At 28.4% G+C, this 16,077-nt stretch overlaps 1 protein-coding gene across 1 annotated transcript in view; it reads left to right on the forward strand.

Annotated features, from left to right (window-relative positions):
• The first annotated feature begins 1,807 nt into the window (after nt 1-1,807).
• The window catches only part of Pino (protein pinocchio), a 133,225-nt gene continuing 118,955 nt past the window's right edge, over nt 1,808-16,077 (forward strand). The window contains exons 1-2 of the mRNA XM_017897605.1: nt 1,808-1,929; nt 5,053-5,248. Of these exons, the coding sequence (XP_017753094.1) occupies nt 5,104-5,248 (145 nt within the window). The 5' untranslated portion in view covers nt 1,808-1,929; nt 5,053-5,103. The remainder of the gene's footprint in view (nt 1,930-5,052; nt 5,249-16,077) is intronic.

Genomic DNA, 16,077 nt, shown 5'->3' on the forward strand with positions numbered 1-16,077 from the left:
GTTGAAAACTATATTAAAATTGTATGCATGACTATTTACATTATTCTGATAATATATATCAGTAAAAATAATCTAAAAACACTTTACATTTAAAATTAATTTTATAAATGAAATCTCAGAAACTAGTAACATTTTATTACAGTAAATGTAATAATAAATTCGATTCCAATTTTTAATTGATGCATTAATTCTTACTTTGCGTATAGCTAAAAAAGCTGTTTATAGATTGACAGAAATTTTTACAATATGATCTTTCTATATTAGTTAATTTTAAGAACTTAGGAATGATTAAACTATATATAGTTCCCAAGTTCGCCGCTTAAAATTGTAGAGGGCAGAACAAATCGTCAAATGTTTTGCATGATCGGTATTTCAGAACATTAGACATCCCGTAACCTGATAAATCTATTCCATACTGGTCATCTAGTACTTGATAACGCAGTGACAGTCGGTAACAGGTAATGATTTTACTCCTTGCGAATATTTGGATGAATACGTGTGACAAATTTCCCGCGTGATAGCGTGCTAAGTTGTCAGTCGGCCATCAACCACCGGTACGTGTGGATTATTAAGATACGCATCGTTTGTTATATTGCGAAAATATTCGGGAATTTAGTGTAAACAATTCGTACAACTTTGAGGAAGTCAGCAGGTTGTGAAACCTATAGAATAGGTATGTGTTTATACGTATTTCAACTCGATTTTCCAATTACGTGTTCTTTCTAAAATAATTTTTATTTTTCAGTTAGACATTCGCATATAAATATTACGTAAGTTGTCGGATCAATTACTTATTTGCAAATCAACTTAATACCATAATATTGATTAATATAAAGGATAACATGTAACTTAATATTTCCATATTCGTTTCAATAAATTTTATACACTACTTTTCGAATTTTTCGATTAGTTCATCTTTGACAAACGATGCCAAGCTAAGAGCTACGCAGTACTTGCTGAATAATCGAAATAGTATGTCTATACCTACAGTCGATCTTCATCATCAAAGAGATTTCGTGAATATATCAATAGAATTTTTCAAATTAATATCACAAATGCGTCTTTTTTTTATCTTGAATTTTCTATGTTTGTAGTATCAAATCTCTCGTATTTTGGGTCGGTAATATAGAAAGTGACACTGTCAATCAACGATAGATATTCATACTTCGAATATGCATATCTATTCTGTAGGTTATGTTGCGAGGGACTTAGATATGGTGAGGTTATCTCAGAGTTTTGTATCTAATGTCAGTAATGTTGAAAACTATATTAAAATTGTATGCATGACTATTTACATTATTCTGATAATATATATCAGTAAAAATAATCTAAAAACACTTTACATTTAAAATTAATTTTATAAATGAAATCTCAGAAACTAGTAACATTTTATTACAGTAAATGTAATAATAAATTCGATTCCAATTTTTAATTGATGCATTAATTCTTACTTTGCGTATAGCTAAAAAAGCTGTTTATAGATTGACAGAAATTTTTACAATATGATCTTTCTATATTAGTTAATTTTAAGAACTTAGGAATGATTAAACTATATATAGTTCCCAAGTTCGCCGCTTAAAATTGTAGAGGGCAGAACAAATCGTCAAATGTTTTGCATGATCGGTATTTCAGAACATTAGACATCCCGTAACCTGATAAATCTATTCCATACTGGTCATCTAGTACTTGATAACGCAGTGACAGTCGGTAACAGGTAATGATTTTACTCCTTGCGAATATTTGGATGAATACGTGTGACAAATTTCCCGCGTGATAGCGTGCTAAGTTGTCAGTCGGCCATCAACCACCGGTACGTGTGGATTATTAAGATACGCATCGTTTGTTATATTGCGAAAATATTCGGGAATTTAGTGTAAACAATTCGTACAACTTTGAGGAAGTCAGCAGGTTGTGAAACCTATAGAATAGGTATGTGTTTATACGTATTTCAACTCGATTTTCCAATTACGTGTTCTTTCTAAAATAATTTTTATTTTTCAGTTAGACATTCGCATATAAATATTACGTAAGTTGTCGGATCAATTACTTATTTGCAAATCAACTTAATACCATAATATTGATTAATATAAAGGATAACATGTAACTTTTCTACAATTTCATTAATATCTCCTAGTACCATTTAGATGTGTGTGTATTAAATTTTTAGTCTACTACACATTTCGATACACAAGCTCGTAAATATTTTGAATTCAACGGTTTTTTAGCAGTTGAAACTTTCGTAGGCATTCATTTGTTTTCAACATTTTTAGCTTACCAATGATGTTCTAGATATACGAGAATATCTTTTGTTATATTATCTTTCAAACATTTTTAAATCTTTTACCATGTCTTGGTAATTCCAATTGTCATAGGCATTTTTCTGACGCGTAGTAACTATCAATACCCGTGTCTGCCATCAAATGTGTTACTCAACTTGGCTCAAGATGAAAACATTAGGTTTAATCAATGCATTTGATTTTTCTCATTATTCGAAGATGTGTTCTGTTTTAAACTTCTGAATTCTGTTTGTTTTAATATTTGTGTAAAAATTAATACGAATATCGTAGAGTTACCAACAGTCATATGAAGCTAATAAATATTAATTAATAATTCTGAAAAATTAATTTTATAAACCTCATTTTGTAAATTTTTGTGGTATAAAAGATTTATTTCAAAATACGTGTAATTAGAAAATTATTAAATTCTAAAATAACAAATCGATAGTTATTTTTAAAGCTATTATTTTCTAGTTTATATCGTGATTTAATAAATAATATTGTATATTATTTGTGTTATAAATGGTTTACAGAATTTCAAAACAATTTAAATCATTTCAATCTGTGAAGGAAGAGCCTTGACGAAGTTATAATACGTATCGAGTTACATGGTACACAAAGTACATTACTGCATTAAAGTGCCATTTTTGTTCTGTTTTATCTTCGAATCTATCGATACCATCGATTACAGTTTTTATGTTAGCATGGATAAATGGGAATGCACGTGGACGCAAATGTTTTATCTTTCTTCTTATATGTTGCTTTTTCTATCTCCCACTCATTTCATCTCAACTTTCATCTACAAATTTCTCTTTTTATTATTTTATTTTTATTACTATTTTTTCTGTTTTGTTTATTAATTATTTTTTATTTCTATTTCTGACTTTGTTTGATTCTATAATCTTTTTTAAATTTATTTCGTAAATTGTATACGTGAAAATTCAAATCGTATTGTAAACTATACCTAACCATGATTATTGTAGCTACTAGACACGCTAACAGCGTCATACTTTGTTGCAAACGATAAATCTGGTGGCAGGTTTTATGGTTCGTCGTGTTATAAATGCTCGCAAGGGTGCACCTCTGGTCTCTTATGATACTTGTATCCTGTCATTTGTTACATCTTTAAGCTGATCTGTCATTGAAAGGAAACTAATTCGTTCGCGTTCGTTATTTGATACTTCGCTGTTATTCGATGAAGAGAAGCATTTTCTACGTTTAACTTTTTACAAAATTTCTTGCGTTTTCATAAAGACGTTATAAAAGTGATTAAATATTCATTATGTGTTACGAAATTTCTTGAACAAGTTTTCTTTAGCCGATTTCTTTGGTAGAATGTGAATTACGTTTCGAATGCATCCGTTATCGATATAGTACATGTAGGATGTGCAAATCGATCGATATTTTTTTAATACTTGATAGTGATACTTTATTTAAAAGATAACCAATTAATAATGTAAATTATCGACCTGCTCTGTGGACTGACCTCGTGTTACGATTCATGATATACATGCATTCATTAGAGTGTAAAGATATTTCAATGAAGTGTGTCTTTAAGACATTTCTGGAAGGTGCTTCGTCACGTATGTGACAGCTTAAGCGAATGTTTGTGATCTAATAAACTTCATGCATAATGTAACCATCTCATAAGGTAAGGTCAATATCACAATGAAAGAATAAAAATTGATGAATTTATTTGAAAAAATTGCAAAGTTAATATCGAATAAAGAGAGATGTCAGTAAATAAATTTAGTTATTCTGTTCATTTAGGTGTCACAGTTGAAGGAATGTGTGCCATTGTAACCTCAAATCAATGATTCGCGATTAATAACAAGACATTTTAATAATACAATGCGTGCATAATGCAAGGTAATAATCACCTGTCACGTGAAATACATTGTATTCAAGTATTCTTGAAAAAGTCTTACATTCTTTGTTTCGTTCTGCAGAAAATGTGAAATATATAATATTAAATTTACATGTGTGGTATGTGATATACGATACACAGCATATGTGGATAATTTTATACTGTTAAATAATACGCCTATCTTTTTCAACTTGTGAATTTGTTACATAAATGGTCTTTCATAAAACAAGTTATATTTAACAACAAAAATGAATGAATAAACGAAATGGATTATAGTTCAATGCTAATTACTGTAAATTAATTTAACCTAAAAGTTAATTCTTTATAAATATTTTTATAATTTTTTTTCACATTTACGTTATGTTTTGATACTTTTTTATTCAGGTAAATTAAAAGATACTTATGTACAAAAAAATTCAGGTTATCATTAAAATCTTTTAATATTCCTTTTCATATCAAACTTAAAAAATGTTTCAAATTTTGTTTTACTTCAAATTATGACTGCAGATTTAATTGCATTATACCTTATAAATTCATTAGGTATTTGAAAAAAAATGGAACATTAAATTTCCTTAAAACATCGAACTAATACACAAAATGCAGAATTCTATGTACATATTTCTATAAAAATATACCTTGCAAGCACAGAATTAAATTTTTTTTTTTCTGAATAATGGGGAAAAAATAAAAATGAGCGTTAATTTTATAAAACTTTTTTATTTTTTTATGAGTACACTATCTTTTCTAAATCGTGCGTAAACATAACTTCCAAATGAACTTGTTCAGTTGAACTTTCAATGCTATTATCTTACTATAAGTGAATAAAAATTATTCGTGTTACTTAGTTACCGCAAATTGTACATATATATTTTAAGTATACTATTCATGCTAATTCTCTTTGCATTACAGGTTATACATATTTTGGTGCTCAAGATCGACTCGTGGCGTGTTTTCAAGAACATGGAGAGTACTCTGACGGAATTCGAAGAAAACTTGTCCTTCGATATCGATGACCCGGACTTTGCCCCGTTGAATCCTCGTACTATTGCTCAGAATGTCCTTCGCAGTGTACAATTCAGCGACATTACATTTGGCGTCAACAAACGTGAGTACATTCACTTGTGGTACAGTTACTCTAGAGTACACGGGATACAAGGATATAAGCAAATAAAAACATGATTGTTTTTAAAACAACTATCTATTTTCAGGTGTGGTAAAATACATATAAATAAGTCAGTTAACATATTTATTACTTACATCAAATTTTTACCTCGTTACAATGTTTGTGCAGGCTCATTTAGTGCTTGCTTGCGATATTTCTGTTTAACTATTTCGCACATCACTGTATTTAATTTGCTTAATAGAAAGATAATAATCGTTTCACTAATATATTTGAATAAGAAGTATCTGTTACGTGACTGTATGACATCAATTTATGAAAAAGAAGAAATCAGCTTCTTCGATTATTTATGTATCCTTTTTTCAATATTGATTTTTTTAATTCTGATATTCTAAAATAGTATCTGTACTTTTTTGAGTACGGTATTTTAATGACTTTCTTTTATATATAACAACGTTAATACCAAACAAAATTTTCCTCCATTTTCGGTTTATTTTCTTCCATAAAATAATTACCAAGTAGACCGTATCGCTTCTGGTATGGGATCAATTACGTGTTAAAGCAACGAATGAAATATGATGTTCGAGTAGCAAAACATTTAGGTAATAGAACAGTGAAATAGTAGAGTGTTCAGTTAATAGGTATTAGCTAATAGGTATTTGAATAATAAAGACTGCGATATTTCTCGTCAAGTACATACTGGGTGTCCCAAAATTCACGCAAGAAGTAATTAGATAGAAAACACGTTGTTCCCCATTTTTAATAACCCTAACCCTGTCTTTTCTTTCCTTACGTTACGCTTTACCGCATAAATAGCGCAAAGTTCAAATATTGCGTGAATTTTGGGACGCCCGTTAGTTACGATTTTCGCCGTTTCTGGAATATTCCAGATGTCGCTAAAATCGCACACGCGCGGAACTACGATTACGTGTGCCTGATCACGCGACAGATCTAAGGTATCATTGTCATTAAACGATGCTAGTGCAGTATAATTGAGCGGGAAATTTTCCACGAAAATTCCATCGTATTTTATAACCGGTGTTCAGTGTCATTAGTGAGGTAATATAAAGCTATCGATGAACATTGCAGTGCACTTCTCGATACCACTACATTAATGTTGTATAACTCGGACAAAAACATGGCGTTCATAGTTCGTGCAAAGGATGTATCAGGACGTTGAGTCGTCTGCATTCCACGTACAGCTGTATATGTTAATCTTAGATCTGTTTTGGAGATTTATGATCACAGAGAGGATGACGTAACTGTGGGCTGAGGCACAATCGAAGCATGTATCCAATATTAATAGCTTGTTTTGTCCCCTGGCATCTGCTGACTTCGTCGAATGATTCAGAATTATAATTGAATTTTTTCAATTCTAAATCCCACATTTTTAGACTCTGGATATTATTTATTTAAAGAGAATTAAAAATCTGAGACAGAGGAATTGTTATTTATGAGGTGGAATGTATATTTAAAATATCTGAGATTGAGTATACAAAGAGATTTTTATTATAAGAAATTTGTAGAATGAAAGATAAATAGTTGTAATATATAATAAATAATTGACTACTGGGATATTGAATAAGTAAAGATATTAGGCTAATAAATAATTGAAATAATTCAATCTTGTGCAATATTAATTTTTAAACGATACATTACTTTTACATTACTACATTATTAGAATCAATTCAATTGTACTTTGCACGAAGAAAACGTGTATCAGTGATCTAAGAGGGAATAGAAGCGGTCGCCCCTCTGAAAGAATAATTTTAAAAAATAGTATGTATTATATTTTATTTAATCACATATATTTTAATTATTTTTATTTTTTATTATCTATAAATAATTAATATAAATTTAATTATTCAAGTTATGCACATTCTTAAAGGCTATAGTATACTATTAATAGCTCGTGGATTCGACCTTATATACTACCTATGAATAATAAAGTCCAGGAATATTATATCAATAATAATTATCGTTAATGATACGTGTTAGTAATTTGCATTACATACTCCTGTACTCATTTTGCCTTTATTTCAATTCCATATATTATATGAACACGAAAGAAGTGCGAAAATATATGCTGATCTTAAAAATTTTTATTCTGGGCACAGACAATTATGCATTCTGAAGCTTATCGTATTGCTAGTTGCCAGCTGATATTTTATCACGTATGAAACGATCTTGTTACGTTAAATGACCACACGTTATACTGTTAGTGACGTCAAAGTACATTGTTTTAGTGTTTCTATCTTTTTGCAACAATAGTTTGTTTGATGAAAAACTGGTATTTTGTATATTTACAAAATTTTAGATTCTATTTTATTCTATAGAATATTTAAATATCTTCTAGATTATATCTTTGGAAAAAAAGATTGTATTCAATTTTCACTTTGTGACCAATCTAAAAGAAAAAGAAAAAATACATATTTGTATTTTTAAATTTTAAATTAAGTATATAAAATTTTAATTAAGTATTTAGCTATATAACTTTCCCGATTTTAACTAGAATTATTGTTAATTAATTTATTAGCTTTAGACATAAACATATGTTCCATCTGTAAACCCGCGAAATTTAAAAATATATATTGCAGTGTTCACAATGTTACAAAAGCATTATATGGCGCTTGGCTAAAAAGTTCTGTGTAGGAAAATACTATGAAATGTGTAATAAATAAACGGGTACAGAAATTAAAATGTTTAATAAAAAAAACTAGTTTCAGGAATATCGGAAATTCTGGTATCTTCAATTCGCTGTTATTTGAAAACTCGTATATTTCTCTGCAACGTGCATTTCGCTGTACCACAACGCCCTCAAGTTGATTGCAGTCGACTGTGAAACTAAACTTCACTTTCACTTCCAAACTATAATAATTAGAGTTTTTCCTAAAAATTAAATTTCACGTTAATTCGCTGAAAAACGACGTTCTCCTAATTCCAAATCTTCCATGAACTCACCTGATCCACGATAGTTAAGTTAATTACAGTATTCAAATTCATTGATTCGTTCCGGTATTTCTAATCACTCCGTTGGAAAGCTAGTTTATTTTATCGATGCAGCAACTGGCGTCGTAGAATGATACGGCTTTTTACCGCCATAAACGAGGGCGTTCGGATCGGCCTGATCGTAAAGAAGCATTCCGTACGACGCATCGTCGTTTGATTCGCGACAGCGTGGTATGATATAGTTACCTCTGCGGTTCTATTGTTATATTAGACACAAAGCATGCATAGTTTGCGAGACGAGAACTTGATCTACGAACAAAATTGGATCCACGTGGATATTAGCTTTCTTCCTGAGAAATCAATCTCGAGTCGGTGTGTTATACGGACCTAATCTAGCCTGCGTCTGGCGCGTGCGTTAATCGCATAGATAACGATGTCCCTTTGTTCAACCGGCAACTAGAATCCCGTTGCATCGCTCGGCGACAATGACCTGTTACACTCGGATGTGTCATTGATATTTTTCCTTTTCTACATTCTATCCTTTTTATTATTTTATATTCTAATTTCTTTAATTTTAGAGGACATAATGTCAATTCGAAATTTGGTTTCTTATTCCGCTAATCATTGGATCATTGACACCATTGATAATTACACTGTTCAACACGGAATTATAATCTGTAATATTCATCGGGTAATTTTCATAGAGTTTACTTTCCTGAACACGAATTCGTAATCGAAATTGCTCCAAAAATTGTGAGTGTTTCTAAAATGGTTTATAAAATTTGTTCTGAAAAGAAAAATGATTAGTAAATTATTTAAGGGGTCAACCTCAACTTCATCTCGGACCCCTCCTGTGTACATTAAGACAATTTTAACCTATCACTTCTGAGGCCGAAAATCGACGAAAAGTTCCGAACTTTACCAATTACATTATTTATTACTTCACCGTTGTAATAGCCAATAATTTATTAATTTTTTCACTTTTATTATAAATTTACATTCTGAAAAATTTATGACAAGTGATTCAGAGAAGTTTCTTATAATTTTACGTTTAGTATAAAAGAATATAGGACCATGATTTTGGTGCCGGTTACGCTTAACTACGGCCCTGGCGAAGCTAGATATGCCAGCAATGGCTGCGTGGCGGGAAAATCCCGCTTACGGTTCCCGATGTATATTTTATCGTCCTGTGAATATTTTAATATTTTTGAAAAATTTTAATATTGTTCTAGAATGACAAGCTGTACGAAAATCATCATTGGATATTACAGATTAGAGAAAAAGTTAAAATTTATTAGATAGTGTTATCCATGCTTTTATGAATATATACTCGTATATTTATTTAAACGAAATTAAAAAGTTACATTGGCAATTACTTAATTATAATAGATATTTTATAGTATATGATTGAAATAATTGTAGATAATCTACACAAAATGTAGATAATTTTTTAAATTAAATTTATTAGAAACTTTTTATCGATGATATCCATGTGTGATAATTATTATAATGAATATATTAAGTAACTGTGTTAGTTTCGCTGCATAATGTGATATTTGTAATGAATTTCTTCATTATACGCGTAAGAATCTCTTTAAAGATAATTGCTGCATCGTTCTCACGTGTATGTTCAACTTTGATGGAATTTTCAAACTAGATCAACGAGTTATATCAGACAAATTGCAATTGCGTGGAATTCTTGAGGCTTATTTTTCTTCAATTATCTTATAAGAACATTGATTCAAAAGATATATTTGTTCGCGTAATAAAAATTTTATCTCTGCTATTTATCCTTGATCACCTAAGTGTTGCAGACTATGTTAAGAGATTAAATAGTGCTCTAGAAATAAGTAGAACTGTTTGAGATAATTCCACTTCTTAGGTTTCAAATTTGTTTGTTTTGCAATTTTTATAGTTTTATTGGTATTAGATCTTATCAGTACTTTCATTTATAATTCATTCTTTATACTTTACTTTACATAATACTTTAAATTCCAATTCATATTTTATACAGTCGCGTTTAAATAATTCATATGCAAATGAAAATATACCGAAATATTGTCAAATTATTTAATAACTAAAAGATTGTAAAATATTATATAAATACTTTCGAAAAGGTATACAACAGGAATAGTATACAACAAAATCTAAATTTATACTTATTTATTTGTATAATTTTCTTTTTTAATCCAATTTTTTAGTCATTTTTCTGCAAGAATTTTTTTTGGCATTATTTTTGGATTAAAAAATTGAATCTCTTGGAATATTTTGAAGTTTAAATTATTAAAATCGTATGTCTAAAGAAAATGTATTTGTATTACACGTTGAAGCGGTAGCCATTTTGATATGCGTTGATAGATAACCTATAATACATAACCTCCAATATGCAAAGTTTCAACTAAATTGGTGACCCGAAAGCCTTACACTATCCTTGTAAGTGGATTAAGTGGATTAATAGCAATAAGAATACTTTTAATTGCATCTCTTTTCTTTTCCTTTCTTTTTTATTGCAATAAAATTATCATAATAGACCTAATATCAGTGAGAAATAAATTATCCATGCGTATTCCACTCTATAATAATTATTTCATTTATAATTCAAAGAAAGAAATATTTATTACAATTTTCACAATTTTTCCGCCATTTGTTAAATCATTTTATTCAATTTAAAGATAAAAAAAGGAAAATAGTTTTAAGGTTATAGAGTTTTATTAGTTTTGTAGAGTAGTTTCTCTGGTTACTATAAATTTTATGGTCAACGGATTAGCAATGAATTGCATTAAATTTAATATATTTCTTTACGGTAAAAAATTAATAAAGTAGAAATTAATTGACTGTTCAACTTTCACGAAGAGCATTGTCTAAGTGTAGTTTGAAAGTGTGAGAAGAGCATAATGAAATTCAAGGATACGTCATTGGTCGAGAGACTTTTTCTAATAGTAATGGAACATCAGTCGCAGGATTCGTTAAATAGCGCAGGCATATGAATGATGTGGGTCGTAAAATAAGAATGAAAGTAGTGACTATTTGATTCTGTATGACAGAAAGTGAAATCAGCATGAAATAAGAAGGAAATTATACAGGGGATCACTTATGAAGAATTATGAAGAAATAAATCTTTCCAAACCTACACTTGGGTGTAGTATGTTATAATCTTCTTTTTATTTCTGCATATAAAATCAAATATGAAGTTGAATAACTTTTTTCTGACACACAGTTAAATTACATCCATTAGAAAGTTCCTCCATTATCATTCGTGTATATTTTCGTGTCATTCGAAATCGCTCGGATGTTTTATTACATTTCTAATGACACCAACAGTATTGGCAATATAAATGTGAAACCATTCTTTTTGCTGCTTAGTCTTTCTTAGTTTATTTATCTTTCATCTAAGCTACAAAGTGTATTCTATAATAATTTTGAGTTGAATCATACCGCTTTGTATTCAATGTGTACAAGTTTTGGAAAGTTTTTGTTTATCATCTCTAATACCGTTTAAATATTCGCGGTATATTTCCATTATCTGTCGTCCATATAGTAGCGCTCTTCATTATCAACAATTTTATTCCTGCAGAAAGCACTAGATGGAGCTAGGAGTAGGTTTAGTGAAATAAATTCTCTATATAATTTAAGATACCTATTAATTTATTGTTCTTGATACTTTTTGATCATTACATATTTCTCCTACGTTACAAAAATTTGTATTTATCATATTTTAAAAGAATTGTGAAAAGAAGAAAATTTCCAGAGATAATAAGAAGGTAAAATTAAGTAAAGGTAATTAATTTTGATAGTATCTTAAAGAAGTATTTATAAAGTATTTATTCCAGTAGATGGACTTAATTAAGTTTATTTGTTCATTAGAACAATCAAAATTACATTCTGTAATAAAATATGTATAAGTAATAATAAAAAGATATAGACAGGTACATTTTTTTTCTTATGCATAATATTTTCAGTTTTATATTTTTTTTCTTTTATATGTCACTACATATTTATATTTATATATTTAATATATTTTTTCAGTTTGATATATTTATATATTCTTTCTCCCTTTCTCTTTTATATAGATTATAAGGGTTTTATGTATTATTGTATGTTTCCCTTAGAACATTCTAAGCACATGTATGTTAATCCCTTTAGCTTCTCCATACCTATGAGCCTGTGTCATGTAGACTTGAAACGAATCACTATGAATTAAGGATTAATTTATATATTCAATTCCACTGTGATTTGATATATTTCACTTTATTTTCGTTATTTAAATGTAACACTTCTATTAATATTTCATCTTTTTTGAAACTTTTAAATAGAAAATTCACATATATACACAGTTTAATACTCGCAATAAATGTATTAACAAGGTATTGTTAGGTATATAGATTCACCTATGCACCCTAACCTATACGAGTGCAAAAATATAATGAAGAATAAGAACGAGAATAAAGGTAAAAATAAGAATAATAAGGAAGATAATAAATTTTGACAGGTTTTCCAATTCCTTTGATTACTAATTGTAAATATACAATGGTTTTGAAATTTTCCGCGATCGGGGGTCGTCGAGTTTATCAGGACCCCCTGCATACAGCGACACGATCTTTGAACTATACTGCACGCTCAGGCCACTCGCTTACGATAACGATAATAGCTTCTTTCCGGCGCGAATTATTCGCAATTGCCACTTATCAATAATGATAAAAGTCAACATTATATAAAACCGCATTTTCTCTGTTCCTAATTGTCATATGCTCGAATACGTTCCTCGTTCGATCTTTGGCTTCCTTAAACCAAGCTTGGACTTCTGTTTTATTGGTTAAATATAATTTTTGGCAAATTATTATTTAGATAATATATTATCTTATTGGGTTCAAATTTCGATACATTTGATTTTGAAATGATAGTCCTTTGTTACTAACCACTTTTTCTTTTTTAATTATTATTCTTATTTTCTTATTTTAAAATTATTCTTATTTTTTTTTTATTTTTCGAAACAGTGATTTTTTTTGTTTGAATAGGTGTTTACTGTTGAGATAACGTTTCGAATAATTTCCTATGCTATTGCATTAGCAGTGAAAGGAGTACAGATATATTGTTAGTATCTTAGATACGTAGGACTTTTACATTTATTACTACATCAGGGTAATTAGCAAATGACATTAGGTTTGGTTTATTAAGAAATTTACCTTTATTATTATTTATGATCTAAGTATATGCAACTTGTATATTATTCAAAAGTCTCAAGCAAAATTTTTGAAGCTTTTTAAATTTGATAGCTAAAGTACTTAATTGATTTACAAGTTTTAATATTTAAAATAAACTTATGCCTTTTGTTTCTCAAATTCAATTTATTCAATACATTGGTGATATATATATACAATATAGTATATATACACCATTAAACCTACTATAAATTATCAGCTCAAATTATAGTATATATACAACATATTTAGTATATATTAAATTATAGTATATATACAACATTGAACCTACTATAATTTAGCAACTCAAATTATAACATATTAAATTATAGTATATATACTCCATATTTAGCATATATTAAATTATAGTATATATACAACATTGAACCTACTATAATTTAGCAGCTCGAATTATAGTATATTAAATTACAGTATATATACAACATATTTAGTATATATTAAATTATAGTATATACACAACATTGAACCTACTATAATTTAACGACTCAGATTATAGTATATATACAACATCGAATCTACTCTAAACTAGCAGCTTCAATAATAGCACAAATCTAACATTAAACTTGCTACAAAGTAACAGCACAAGCTATAGTGCATATCCAATATTAAACCTACTATAATTAGCAGCTGAAATTATAGTATATACATAACACTCAACCTACTATAAATGAACAGTTCAAATTATAGTAGATATCCAAAACTAAACCCTGTGTAGATATGCAACTCAAATTATAGTACATATCCAATACTGGATCTACTATAAATGCTCAGTTCAATTATAATGGAAGTCCAATATTACGAAATGCATATAGAATTTCGTAGAATTAGCCTTTCTTTCTTCGACATATCTCGGTATAAAGTTCCAAGCGATATCTACTCTGCGCTCAAAACAGTTCTCTGCTCTTCGCTATTGTCCAGTGCACGAACCGATTTAGCCGGCGATTTAGTCGACGAAAATAATTGTGTTTTTGATTAAGGAAGTCGAGGCGCGAAACTCCGCGACCTTTAAACGGCTGGTTACGTTTGCATAATTCCTTTCACGGCTTCAAAGTCTGCTCAGATACCGGGAACTTGGTCGTGGTTTGAGTACATTGTTGGCACGCTTTGTGCTTGACAGTGTGCAATTTTCTAGCAAAGAAATGCGTATTTTTATGAATGCTGGAGGATTGTGGGTTGGTAAGACCTCGCTGGAAATTTTTCTCTTTGTATTACTGATTACTTGCGTTTATTAATGGAATTAATTTATTAATAAAATTAATAGGATTATCAATAGTTATTTATTATTGACTAATGTGTCAAATTATTTTACACGATTTACTGTCCTTCATTCGAATTGTTCATAATTAATCACAATATATAATATATAATATATATAATGTATTATTTGGTAATTAAATTAGTATATTAATATAAAAAATAATGCCTATATATTTATCATAAAATAATAATGATCCTATCTGAAACAAAATATAGTTTTACCAAATAATACATTATATTAATATATTAATATTAATATATTGGTATAATTTAGTATATTAATATAACAAATACTGCCTATATTTTTATCATAAAATAATAATGATCCTATCTGAAATAAAATATGGTTTTACCAAATATATATAATATATATTAATGTAATGTATTATTCATAATTAATCACTATATAGAATGTATAATATATATAATGTACTATTTGGTAAATAATATTAATTATATATTAATATATATTAATATAATTTATTATTTGGTAAAACTATATTTTGTTTCAGATAGGATCATTATTGGTACATAATATATTAATAATATAATAATATATTAATATAATGTACTATTTGGTAAAACTATATTTTGTTTCAGATAAGATCATTATTATTTTATGATAAAAATATAGGCAGTATTTTTTAGCCGAGTTAATATACATATGTGCCTGTGAATATGAAAGTAGTCTAACAATAAGTCACTTATATTTGCTTCTGAAATATTAAAAGCTTCGGCCTTTAAATACGTCATCAATTATAAAATTAATTTGCGATAAAGCTACAAGCTCAATCTAACGGTTCAATTCTTCACTGTTTTGTGAAAAATAAATATATTTTATCGTAATATAAATGAATGCAACACGAAATAAATAATAAAATCGTTCCTCTTAAGTCGATGACTTGGACCACTTTCATAATTATAGGCACATATACTGTTTATAGAATCGTTACTAATTATTAGATAATTAATATTCTAATTCTAGTGAAAGGTGAAGAGTAATTGAGGTGAAAGTTTGGTCAACGAAACAATTAGTATTATGGAGTACTAACTCATAGTAATTAAAAATTGTTAGAATTATTACACGGTATTTTAATATGAAAAGTTGGAACCTTATACTGTATCATATTGACATACAAAAATTTTATTATTTGAGTAGATAAATGAATTGTTGTATATTAACCAAAGTGAAAAAGAGCAGTAATGGGAACAAATTCATAATAATTAAAAATAATTAAAGTTGGGAAGTTGAATTCATAGTGTATATTATTCCTATTTAAAAGCAAAGACTTATAAAGGTGACAAGTAGCATACATTATGCATAGTAATTAGAAATGCAATATGCATGTAATAATAATATACCTTATGCTTCCTATTTTTTTTTTTTTT

This window comes from Eufriesea mexicana, unplaced genomic scaffold, assembly GCF_001483705.2.
Source record: "Eufriesea mexicana isolate 0111107269 unplaced genomic scaffold, ASM148370v2 scaffold577, whole genome shotgun sequence".
NCBI classification, from domain to species: Eukaryota; Metazoa; Arthropoda; class Insecta; order Hymenoptera; family Apidae; genus Eufriesea; species Eufriesea mexicana.